The sequence below is a fragment of the Apodemus sylvaticus genome, chromosome 3 (genome assembly GCF_947179515.1).
Source record: "Apodemus sylvaticus chromosome 3, mApoSyl1.1, whole genome shotgun sequence".
Taxonomy (NCBI): Eukaryota; Metazoa; Chordata; class Mammalia; order Rodentia; family Muridae; genus Apodemus; species Apodemus sylvaticus.
The window spans coordinates 28,213,702-28,226,146 of record NC_067474.1 but is presented as its reverse complement, the minus strand read 5'-3'; the positions used below and the strand labels follow the sequence as shown (position 1 = coordinate 28,226,146).

Here is a 12,445-nt window from a genome sequence, read left to right as displayed (position 1 = left end):
AATGCTGAGATTTAAACTCCAAGTGAGTTGTACTCATAACCAGTGACACATCAAGAAAATTAATGTATATCATAAGAAATTAACAATAACAGCTAACCATTATTAAATAATAAGAATTGGATGGAAATCCATAAACTATTTTACATACAAATGTAAACATTTATTAGAGGTTTATCTTATATTATTTTTAAAAGATTAATTAATTAATTAATTTATTTATTTTATGTATATGGGTACACTGTTGCTGTCTTCAAATATACCAGAAGAGAGCATCAGATGCCATTACAGATGGTTGTGAGCCACCATGTGGTTACTGGGAATTGAACTCAGGACCTCAGGAAGAGCAGCCAGTGCTCTTAACCACTGAGCCACCTCTCTATCCCAATAATATAGTTTTTAAGTTGTAGAACAATTCTTGAGAAAAGTGTTAAGTTTTGTGACCTTGTAGGCAAGAATCAAGCTAAATACAGACAAATAGTAATGTATTGAATAAAACTGATGCTATACACTAGTGGTCCTCAACTTTCCCTTAAAACTTTTCCTCATGTTGTGATGATCCCCCCCACCATAAAATCATTTTTGTTGCTATTTCAAAACTAATTTTGCTACCGTTATGAACTATAGTGTAAATATCTGAGTATTTCAATGGTCTTAGGCATCTCCTGTGAAAAGGTCTTTCAACCTTCCCCATGGGGTTGTGAGCCACAGGTTGAGAACCACTGCTGTATACCATAGAGCAGAGAAAAAAATTCAATAATCAATTTTAATACATTACAATTTAACAAAGAATTACTATAACTTCTTTAAGAGGCAAAATTCTCATGTAAACTCAGATTCATGACATCACATAATTTGATGGGAATCTGTGAAGTTAGTGAATTCAAATCCAAGTTCATACTGTTTCTTGGTTTGCCCAAAACCTTGTAATTTATTCTTAAATGTTTTCCATCATTTTCTCTTGTGACTCCTTCCTGTAACACTCACTCTAGGCTGCTATAGATTTTCCTCAAGTATGTCTTTAAAAGGTGAATGTGTTGTTTCCATGTTTCGACTCACTGAATGAAATGTGTCAAGGGAACGTTCTGGAAGCTGGACTTGCATTCTGGCTCCACCACGTAGGAACGGGTGACTGCACCAGAAACCCCTCAGGCTTAAGAGGACTCAGATGACAAAGGAGCATTTACAACTGTATAAAGATTAGATTAATTGACAATGCCCAGCTAGTGAAACACAGAAGCAGACAGAAACCACTCTCGAAATGTCAATGATTACAATTGAGTCTATTAGGTTTCTGTTCTTACTGTTTTTAACTATAGATGTTTGTGTGGCAGGGATGGCTTTCTCCTGAGATGGTGTTCTCATCCTAGTCGGCCCTCGGACTTGCTGCGAGTGCTTGAGAAAGGTGATATCATTCTGTCACTTGTCTTAGAGACAGAAAGGCTGAAATGCAGCCATGAGGTGGAGCCACCGTGACACGTTTCCACCACGATGTGTGTCATCTCTGGCCTTAGGCGCATTGTGTGCATTTTTAATTACTGCATAAGTGATAAGAAAACTCTCTGATCAGTGTTTGTAACTTTCAACAGTGAAGGTTTCAGAGAAAGAACACTTCAGAAAATTTGTCCTAAGTATGAAATCTTAGTGGGCCAATAACCTCATTTACTAGGACGGGGATACAGGATGCTTTGTCTTAGTTCTGGGGTTTGAAGTCTAAAGACTTTTTATTTTATAAATATTTTTCCCACTTGCATGGTATTCTATTCATCAAAGTTCAAATGAAACAAATCTAGGAAAATCACTAAAGTCCACTGGCAGAATACTCTCAGGGTACCCTGCTTACTGAGGTGACAGCTCTATATCTTAACCACTCCTGTCCAACTGCACAAGAAGAGAATCTGAACTCATGTGCAGGCTCAAATTGAGGATGCTTTGCTATCCATTTCAGAGCGTTTATGTTGTAACCACTAAGTGTACGTAGGAACAGTTGCTAACTGGCTTGAAGAGAGCTGTAGGTTATCTTCAAAGTTTGTCTCTGTTTAGGATACTTCTAAAAAGCCCCTCTCACACTTCATGATTTCAAAGTTCTGGCTCTTCACCAGCGCTGCCTCCTCTAGGCACTGGAATGCATTCCCACTAAATTAACCTGGAACACATGAAAGCCCTTCAACTTTTTAGCTAATTACGACTCATCAAAGCATAAATGATAAGCCCATTGCCTTTATTAATTACTTTACCAACCGCTTCAGTATTCTCATAGGAATACTTCACTGCGATATTTCTTTGTGTAGTAGTTATCTATCTAAGACTGGAGGTGTAGATAAGTGAAAACACACTTGTCAGTCATGCCCAGGATTCAATCCCAGCTCTACAAACAAAGGCATTTTATTTCTTTCTTCAGTCCTGGAAAGGTCAGAAATTTATTTTCGCTTACACAGTCTGCTACTTTCCTAGACAAGGCTCAGCTAGAGCTCTATTTCCCCTCGTTCCTGTGTTCCTCTGATTCTTCCTTCTTAAGATTTTAATGATAGGTTTACGTATAAGCATGCATCACTCAGTGTGCAATGCAGTGTCAGTGTCTGCAGAGGCCAGAAACATGGCGTTGAAGCTGTTGAAACTACAGTTACAGGCAGCGGTAAGCCACCTGGTGTGGGTGTTAGGAATTGAACTCAGGTCCCAGAGTAGCAGCTGGAGCTTGTAACTGCTGAGGCATCTCTCTGAACCCCAGCGGCCTGGGTTCTACCTCATATTCAACTTTGCAGAACGTGATTCTCCTCTGCCTGCTAGGCTGCCCCACTCTCTCTGCCTTCCTGTTCCCTCTTGGCTGCTTCCTTCTCTTCTGCAGCTTCCACTAACCCTTGTGGGCGCTGGTCTTCTCTTCACGTTTTGTGCACTGTTGACATTTTGTGCTCACTAATGTGACCGTATGATTGATATCTTCTTTCTTGCCTGAAATTAAAGCCACAGGAGAGTACAGCTTCCGTCTGCTACTGTTCACTGTATCCTTGCTGTTCATTGAGCCAGAGGCCCCGCATGGCTCATGGTCTGTATCTCTGTGCATAGCTGCAGTGGACAAAAAAGAAAAATGGCTAAATTACATAGGATACAATTTAGCAGTCTTGTTGCCATTATGCCAGAGATTTGGCTTTTATTCATCAGGCAATTTTTATTATAATTAATACATTTTAAATATATTGTAGTGCATTTATGGTTGGAAAAAAATCATTTTAAAATCAGGCATTTGGTCATGTACTTTAGAGAAGTCCTGCGGGAAAGAAATATAATATGATCTACCTAAGTAATTTAAGTTATCTAATGGCCCCATCTTTAAAAATGAAAAACTATTAAAACTGGTTTTAATAAATTTTAACTTACCTGATAGGATAAAATAATTATAATTTCAACATGGGTTAGAGAAGTATACACAGTTTTTAAAACATATTTTCTCTTCAATAAAACTTAGGAATCTGGTATGTATTTTACATGTGTGGATTAATCCTAATACGGACTAGTAATATTTCAATTACTTAGGGGCAGAGACTCTAGGACTATTGTACGTGAGTGAATGGAATATAAAGACTGCCAGTGTGTCAGAAAAACGAATTAAATGTTTCAACAGAAATAACACAGAATCTGATCATTTACTAGCAAGTGCTCTGGGCACAGACACACATGTGGCAAAGCTCTTAGCAGTGTTCTCCTTTGCATGTGATGCCCAGAGCCGGGGTCTCTAAGAGCAGCCTTTCCCTTTCAGAGAGCCAGACCAACAGCACAAGTGAACACTGTTTCTCACTCCCTCCTTTCTGAGCTCTGTGCAGGAGCTCGGCGTCCCCTGGCTCCCTCTCCTGCGTGCTTCTCTTCACTTGCAACAGAGGAGATACATCACTGCTTCTCCGGGACTTCAGGAGGCTCACAGAACCAAGAGGGATGCCAGACAGCATCTGCCGCAGCGGCTGCTGAGCCCCACGGAGAAGGGCAGCTGGCATGTTCTGCTGCAACGCTAAGATTGCCTCTGGGCTCTAATTTGCAAAACTGTATTCTTCCGATTCTTCCAGAAGCAGGCTCATTGCTTGCATTTTCTTCAAGGCCTTCTTAATTTAGCTCTGTGGCTGTAGAACCTGCCTTTCAATCTTTCTTTCTTTCTGCCCTTTCCTGTCTTCCTCTTTCATTATTATTATTATTATTGTTGTTGTTGTTGTTATCATTACAATTCTACTACCTTTCATAAATCTGGACATTATTTGATCCCTGCTTAGAAAGCTAACAACTAGGATATCCTCTTTCCAACTAAGTATTGCATGATTATGGAGGACTCTTAATTGGTCATTTTTGTACGGAATGTGCAGTATATAACTGTGCTACTGAGTCCATTTCCTTTGTGTTTCTGAATGGGAATTTATGTAATGTTCACACATATACACATACCTATTTATGCACATAACCTTGTAATAAAATGTGAAAAAATGAGATTTAATTATTTTTTATGCAGACATAACTGTTAGTTGTGACTGCTTAAAGTTTTAAGACAAACATTGTCCTCAGGCCTTTAGTCAGCGTGACACGGAAAGTATTGTAAAGGGAAATACACAGGCCCTGATCGCCTCACGGATGATAAGGATGTGAACACTTGCCTTCAGTTCTAAAACTTTCAGACAGCTCACTTATGCTCTGTTTGTTTTCTGACATGGAAGCAAACCAAATATGATTAATGTAGAGCCTAAGGGGGCCACACATTACTCACTATTCTTTAGTTGCTGTGCAGTGTTTTATAGCAGCCTTAGCAGGCTGCAATCTCTCCAGCAACTTTAAAAAGGAGGTGTGAAAAATCTCTAGCTTGTTGAACTGCCTCACTTTGAGCGATTCCAAATTAAACCAACCCTGTGTTGCAAAATCTCCATTGCCAGTGCTGAGAACTGAACGCTCCACATTAAATTAGATGATATCATAGGTTCGAGGAATAAGGCATCCCCTGCCTCAATTCAAGTCAAAGAAAAAGACACAGTATTAGTATGTAAAACAAAACTCAAAACGTAAACCAATCTTTGGAAACTTCACCGTTTATGCATTAGGCTCATAGCCATTAGACTTATTCTCCATATTTAAGACTATTAAAAACAAGATGGTCACACTTGATGTCCTTTAGAGACACAAGGAGACAGAGAGAGAGACAGATGGAAAAGAGAGAGATTGCTATTTCCCGCACTCTGCCCTGTGTCCCGCCACTGTGCAATATCCCTTTCTTCTGATTCAATCTGCATTTTCCCACCACCCATGATTCTTGACAGAAGTTGGAAAACTTTTCCAAACACATAGGCTTATGCTAACTTAAACGTTTGCTTAGAAATAAGGAGATTTGGCTGGAGAAATGGCCCAGCAGCTTCAAACACTGGGCACTCTTCTGAGAGAGTAAAGTTTTAATTAGCAACTTCAGTTAACTTTAGTTTGAGGAGACAGGACACCCTCTTCTGGCCTCCATGAGTACCAGGCACAAACTACCCAGACACACACCCAGACAAGCAGCTATACGTATAACATAAATAAATTCAGGTTTTAAAAAAAATAAGGGGTTTAATGTTCTCTAAATCACCACTTATTTTTGAGTGGCTAATATATCCATGTTGGACTGAATGAGAAGACAATTCAAAGACAGGGAAATAAACTAACCAACCAACAAACTAAAACCAAACAAAAATCCTCAAACTTGTGTGGCTCTGAGTCCAGTGCAGGCTTCATTCTGCCTTCTCAAGTCTCCAATCTTACTGCATGACCTTGGATGAACTAATCTCTGTAGGCCTCAGAGCCTCCTTAGGAATGCCGACTTCACACGGAATTCATTTCAGCTCTTAGGACTGAAGTTGTTCCCAGGTAGACAGTACGCATTGGATTTAAAGAGACTCATTTGGAGCGGACAAAAGTCATTGATGATTTTTTTTTCTTTTGTACCTGAAATAAGACTTATCAGTTAGTGTGTTTTTTTCTGTCCCTTTAAGCACGTAGCTGTTCTAATCTATGAGCATGACTGATGGGCTGAGTCATTTGCTATTTTACCGACCCCTTCTCCACAAGTGTGTCCTTCAGAGGCATCAAGTTCAAGACACGTGTCCATGCCGGATGCCTCTGGGTGTGTTCACACGCCAGCAGCTGTTACAGATTCAGTTTCAATATCTCTCTGTAAAATCAGGTTTATATTGGTTTACTGACTTTAGTAAATGCCACCACATTTCAGGGGTAAAAGTCATTGTTTCTAGAAAAGTATATTTTGTTTAACCACAAAATCAATATATAAAATACTTCTATCGTTTCAAAATGGGTATCTCCTCGTGTCTAATTATATTCAATTCTCAATGCCTATCCCCATCCCCTGCCAGCCTATAATTTTTCTGTTACTGCTAGGGTTCTGTCTAAGCTCCACCCACAGTTACCTGGAGAGGGCAGGTAGGGCTGCTCAGCCCCTCCTCTCTCTCGCCTCTCTTGCCTCTCTTGCCTCTTGTCCACACACTCTCCCAGCCTCTCTCGCCCCCTCTTTGGCTCTCCTCTCCTTCCCCCTCTTCCACAGGGTCATGGCCAGCCTCTGTTTCTCTACTCTCCCCTTCTCTCTGCCTTTCTCTGCTTCTACTACCCTCTTAACTCCCCTCCCCATACCCTGAATAAACTCTATTTTATACTATAGGGGTCTGTGTCTGGTACCTCGGGGGAAGGGATGCCTTAGCATGGGCCCGCCGAGGCACCCCCTTCCCCCACACCACCATATACCCTATTCTCACCCCTCTTTCTCTTTTTATGGTCCTAACAGTGACTGATGCAGAACTGTATGTTTTGTGTCTAGCTTCTCCTATCACTAATGGTCTGACTTCCACACATTTGATTTCCTTCTGCTGTTTGGAGGATGTTCCAAAATCTATGTATTCTTTTTAGGTCTACAGTAAGTGTGTGCATTACTCCATATGAGAGGCTGGTTTCAAAGGATCTGCAGTGTACCCCAGCAGCAATGTCTGAGGCCTTCAGTTATTCTTGCCTGATTCTGAATTTACTTATGTGTTTTATTTAAGTTCAAGCCATTCTAATACAGCAAGATTCCCTTTGAATTCTTCATAGTGATATTTGAGGACCTGTGAATTTGGCCAAATGTTTTAAGAGGTCAGACTTCTGCTTCTGTGAGGTTGGGCTCTCTGTCGTTGCTCTGGAAGTCAGGTGCTTTGTCAGTAGGCTTAGTGCAAAAGAACACCACACTAAAGACTTCCTGGGATTAGTAAAATTAAGTCTCTTGCATTGGCAGAGAAACTGTGCCTGCAACTCCATCCAAGCACTTTGTAGCCAGCATTCCTTGTGAGGAACTTCAGGGGGCTGAGGGTGGTGGTGGTAGTGGTGGGAGATGGGAGCTTTGGTGCAAATATGTCATTAGCAGATAAAAACCCCAGGCTGCAAATTCTCCCCGTGTTACCCACAGGGCCCTCTGGGAAGTGAGGAGAGGAATCAGGCTATAGAATTTTCCATCGAGGTCTCACTCATACTCGCAACCAGCCTTTGCTTCAACGTGTTGCGCCAATAAATGGTGCCCTATTTGTGCGTGTGTGAGTGCGTGTTCGTCTGTGTATGTGTGTGTACGTGTGCATTTGTAATTGTCCCATCATTGACTTCATTTTGGTTGTAGCAGTTTGTCAATTGTTACATTTGTCACTGCAAAACACAGCTAAGGACAGTCCATGCAACTTAACAATGATATGCCAACGTTTTGTTTCTTGCCCCTGTTCCCATAGCTTTGAAATAACAATAGAGTTCAAGGCTTTCTCTTTTGTCTGTCTTGTGTTTTACAGGTGGCTTGTCTAATATCTTGCATTTTCGTCCTTATTGTCATCTATGCAATAGGACCTTTGCTGTACTGGCTGCCCATGGTATAGTAGTACTTTTTATGATATACATCTTGACTTTTAATCATAATTATTGCACATAAAACACCTTGGAACAATAAATTCAATAATCTTAAATCTGAAAAACATTTTATGTAAGTGAATATTGAGTATAAGGAAGGATGGGGAGAAAGGGAAGGAAATGGTGACAGTCTTCTGGTTCATCAGGGGGAATTAGAAATACTCTCAAGAAAACTATGCTTTGGGGACTGGGGTGCAGCTCCATGGTAAAGACCAGTGAGCACGAATGAATTCCTTGTTTTGATCCTCAGCAATGAAAAGAGGCTTTCAAAGAATGTTGCAGAAAGTGTGGGTTGAAGGAAGAGAGTAGACAACAAAACCCGCTTCCACAGCACACACACGCCTGTCTCTTCTGGAGGGGGACTTAGCACTAGGACCTGTGCTTCCCTACCCCTTCATAGCCAGGGCTCCCCACGACCCCAGCTACCATGCTGGCCCTTGCCTCTGGTTCTCTGATTCCTTGCTTTCCAAGGGAGAGTCAGCATTTTCATAAGATGATTGATTAGTACTCAAGTTCATTTCTCAAAGGTCTAAGTATCTGTGAAACAAGCCATTATTAGGACGTATATAAGTTGAATGCATAATTTCTGTAACAAATACATTTCAAATAAAATACAGTGATCCTAATACAAAGGATGTTCAGTCTTAGGACATTCACCCTCACTTTGTTTCTCTTTTTTTTCTTTTTCTTTTTTTTTTTTTAGACTTATACCAGTTTTGACGTGTGATTTGCTAAAACTGATCTTGAATCCCTAAAGTGCAAAATAAGTTAATTTTAAACAAATATTACTTTAATCTAATTTGTGACAGTTTTTTTCCCCCAACAATTTGCTTTAAAAACAACCACCAATACCCTGGTGTTTTAAATTCACATTAAAATGTTTGTCTTACTTTTCCCCAACTTATTCTTCCTTTGCAGTGCGTTCTTGCAAGTATTATTGTTGTGGGACTGAAGGGAATGTTAATACAGTTCCGGGATTTAAAAAAATACTGGAATGTGGATAAGATCGATTGGGTAAGTAGCAGTCTGACCAGATATTTTCCTTCTTTGGCTTGAGCACATGCTAACAAATATGTTCTAACACTTTCATCGTAAGGAAATACACTTAGCCACTTGAGACTTGTGCATACACAGTTATATCTTCATAGTTCCAAAGACAGCATGAACACAGAATTTTACTTATGTTGATGAATATGTAGTTCAAAAGATTTCAATTCGAGTGGATTGAGGATTCCCAGTTTAAATCGTGGATTGATTGTAAAGGCAGAGTTTACTGAAAGATATGATGGTATATCACGTGCATGAAAATCCAGCATTAAATGTATGATACATAGACACACAGTGGTCTCTCAGCGGTGTCCACGTTAATGCCAAAAACCTCTCACAACTTGTCTTTTAAATAGATTAAGCCGTGGGGAGAATTACATTAGTAAGATATCTCTGGGAACAGAGCAGATTAGATAACAGTAAACAAAGAGAAAGTGTGTTTTGGCTAGCAGAAATACTTAGTGCACGTACACTCTGGTGGTGAGTGAAGAATCTCTGCTCTGTTCTGGACTGCACTTGTCCTATTGAAATGCATGGCCTATGTTTCTTCTTTTGAACCTTGTGCTGTGATGCTCTTGGGCAGATGCCGGTGCTTACTTTCCTTATGTTGTTTCTGTGACTCTCACCACAGCACAAGGCCGAGAGGATGAGGGATGCAGAGACCCGGTGATAACAACTTGACCTCCCTGACACCATCTTCATAGGAAAAGGCACAGAAACATAAAAGAATTGTACACTATGGGTCTTTTATTTTTAAAGATGCGCATTCTTGCTCCCGAGAGTCACTCACACCATGGGTATATGCTCTGAGAAACCTGGGGCTTGCGAAAGGACAGCTTGGGGTGTATCTGTCATGCTCTTCCCGGAGAGCATAAACTAAGATGCAAAGCCCTGAACCGGAAGTGGCATGAGCCCCCAAGGCTAGTGACCAGATGAAGAAAAAGAAAAAGCTATTAGCAGCCATTTTGTTTCCATTTTCTTGCTGCCATGACAGGAAGTGATTTGACTTGCTGTGCCCCCAATACTACCATGGCTCGGAAGCCCCGGAAGCCTCGATAACACAGCACGTTTTTCCCGTGTTGCGGGAAATATTTAAAACTGCTGCATCCTGTGATATCACCGGCTACTCTTGGGCCCCCGAGAGACCCCGCTCTGTCCGGTTTGTGGGCCTCGGAGCAGCTTCTACCTTCTCAGCCACCCACTCCCTGCAGCTAGTTGTCACAAATCCCCTTAACCCAGTCAACCAAAACTCTAGAAGCTTATAATTAATCAGTCAGATTTATATATCAATAAACTCTCAGTCCACAAGATACCCACACAATAAACTCAGCGCCAATTGATACAGATATGAATTGCCCACCTAGCTAAGACAAATTGTCCTGTATTTATCCACCCCTTGTAAGATATTCATAGCTGCCTGTGGCTGTTTAAAGCCACTCAGAATCTGGATCGTCCTGTTCTTCCTCCATCTTCCTTCCTTCTCTTTGTCCTCCCCTCTCCTTCTTTCCCCCCAAACTTTTCGGCTCTACCTTCCCTTCCACTGCCCAATCACTAGTTCTAGCCTTTACAAGTAGAAGTCACTCCTCAACTGCATCTTTCTCCTGGGAAAGCGGAATTAGAATCAAAATACAAACAAGCACCAGGACTACCCACAACGTTTCTGTTTGGGGTTGTTTTCCTCTAGTATTTTGTTACAACAACCACAAAGTGCTCAACACACCTGTAGGTTTTCTCGGGCTGAGGACAAGTTGGAGTCACACAGAGAACGATGCACTTTTGACACAGTCTGAGCACTAAGTGTGTCTCCACTGGACTCTTTGCTGCTTCTCTGGTGACCCGGCTTCAGCCAACAAACTTAAAAACTCTTGTCCATACACACTCTTATCAACACAGTTGTTGTAAAGGCCTTTCAAGATTCTGATATCCTTGGCAGACTACAGATGATTGAAAACTGAGACTATCTCACATCATAGGATTCATGTGTTTTTCCTGATTTATTATCCAAATTCCTGAATAGTTGACAGGTAGCTTACTTAGAGCTAGGGTTTTAAAATCACATTTATTTATTTTTTTTAGATTTTTTCTTTTATAAATTAATTTTATACTACACTTCGGCTTTATTCTAACATGACAAAGTAGAGTTCAAATGCGTTTAATGTATGACCTAAACCAAATATTGGAACCTATGCTTAGAGGGGGACAGAAAGAAGTTTTCAGTGCTAATTACGAAAGCAGGCCCCTAAGTAGGAGGCTGTTAGAGAAAATGGGAAGGGAAAATAAAGTGTGAGCATCCTCAGTGGACTGCGGGAGGATGCGGTTTCCAGTGTTCTCTCTTAACTATTGTGAGGCATTGGGGAGAGCTTGGGCAGGGAGTTGAAAGATCACAGTGAGCTGCCATTCCAAGATCTCTGACTGTAGCGTGTTTGTGAACCTTAGTTTTACAACTGAGCAAACACAGTGGAGGAGGAGGGATATGGAGACAGGTCTGATAGGTATGTATTTGGGCATTGCAAGTTTGAAACAGTTTTTCTAAACAACTTTAAAAATGGCCTAAGAGATTGTAATTGTGGGTTGGCAGGTTAGCTCAGAAGGTAGTCAGATGCTGTGACAAACCTGATGACCTCAGTTTAGTCCTCAGAAACCACATGGTGGGAAGAAAGAACCGCCTCTCACTAGTTTTCCTGTGATGTCCACACATGCACTGTGCCCTCCTCCACTTTTAATAAATAAAGTATATAAAACATGAAATAGGATATTAGTTGTGAACTGATTGATATTGGTCTTGAAAATCTGGATTTAGGAGTCATTACATGAAGACACAGAGTAGACTGTAAAAGGAGGCGTTGGCATAGCGGACCCACTATCATTCAGTGGCATCGTGTTAAGTTCTAATCATATACTATGGCTGGAGTAAATTGATATATATCTTTTTAAATGTCATTTTTAAAGTTTATTTTATGTTATGGGCATTTTGTGTGCATGCATGTCTGTGTACCAACCATGTGCTTAGTACAAGCTGAAGCCAGAAGAAGGTGGGTGTCAGATACTGACTGGCATTAAGGTTGTGAGCTGCCATGTGGGTGCTGGGATTTGAACCTGGGCCCTCGAGAAAAATCAGTCAGTGTTGTTAATCACTGAGCCATCTCTTTAGCCCTAGATATATTTATCTAAACATTTCTTAGCTGTTTTTACCAAAGATCTTTTTGTGTTCTCTGTCTGTCTGTCTCTTTGTGTGTGTGTGTGTGTGTGTGTGTAAATAACTTAAAGCATTAGTTATCAACCTGGGGGTTGCAATCCCTTTGGCAAACCTCTATCTCCAAAAATATTTACACTACAGTTCATAAAAGTAGCAAAATTACACTTATGATATAATTTTATGGTTAGTGGTCACACCAACATGAGGAATTGTACTAAAAGGCATTAGGAAAGTTTTGAACCACTGACTTTAAGGTATAAAGTTCAAAAATTATAT

At 40.7% G+C, this 12,445-nt stretch overlaps 1 protein-coding gene across 1 annotated transcript in view; it reads left to right on the top strand.

Moving 5' to 3' along the window:
- Window positions 1-12,445, top strand: part of Slc26a7 (solute carrier family 26 member 7) — a 115,422-nt gene that overhangs the window by 80,263 nt on the left and 22,714 nt on the right. The window contains exons 10-11 of the mRNA XM_052175432.1: window positions 7,812-7,889; window positions 8,845-8,940. Coding sequence (XP_052031392.1) covers window positions 7,812-7,889; window positions 8,845-8,940 — 174 coding nt within the window. The remainder of the gene's footprint in view (window positions 1-7,811; window positions 7,890-8,844; window positions 8,941-12,445) is intronic.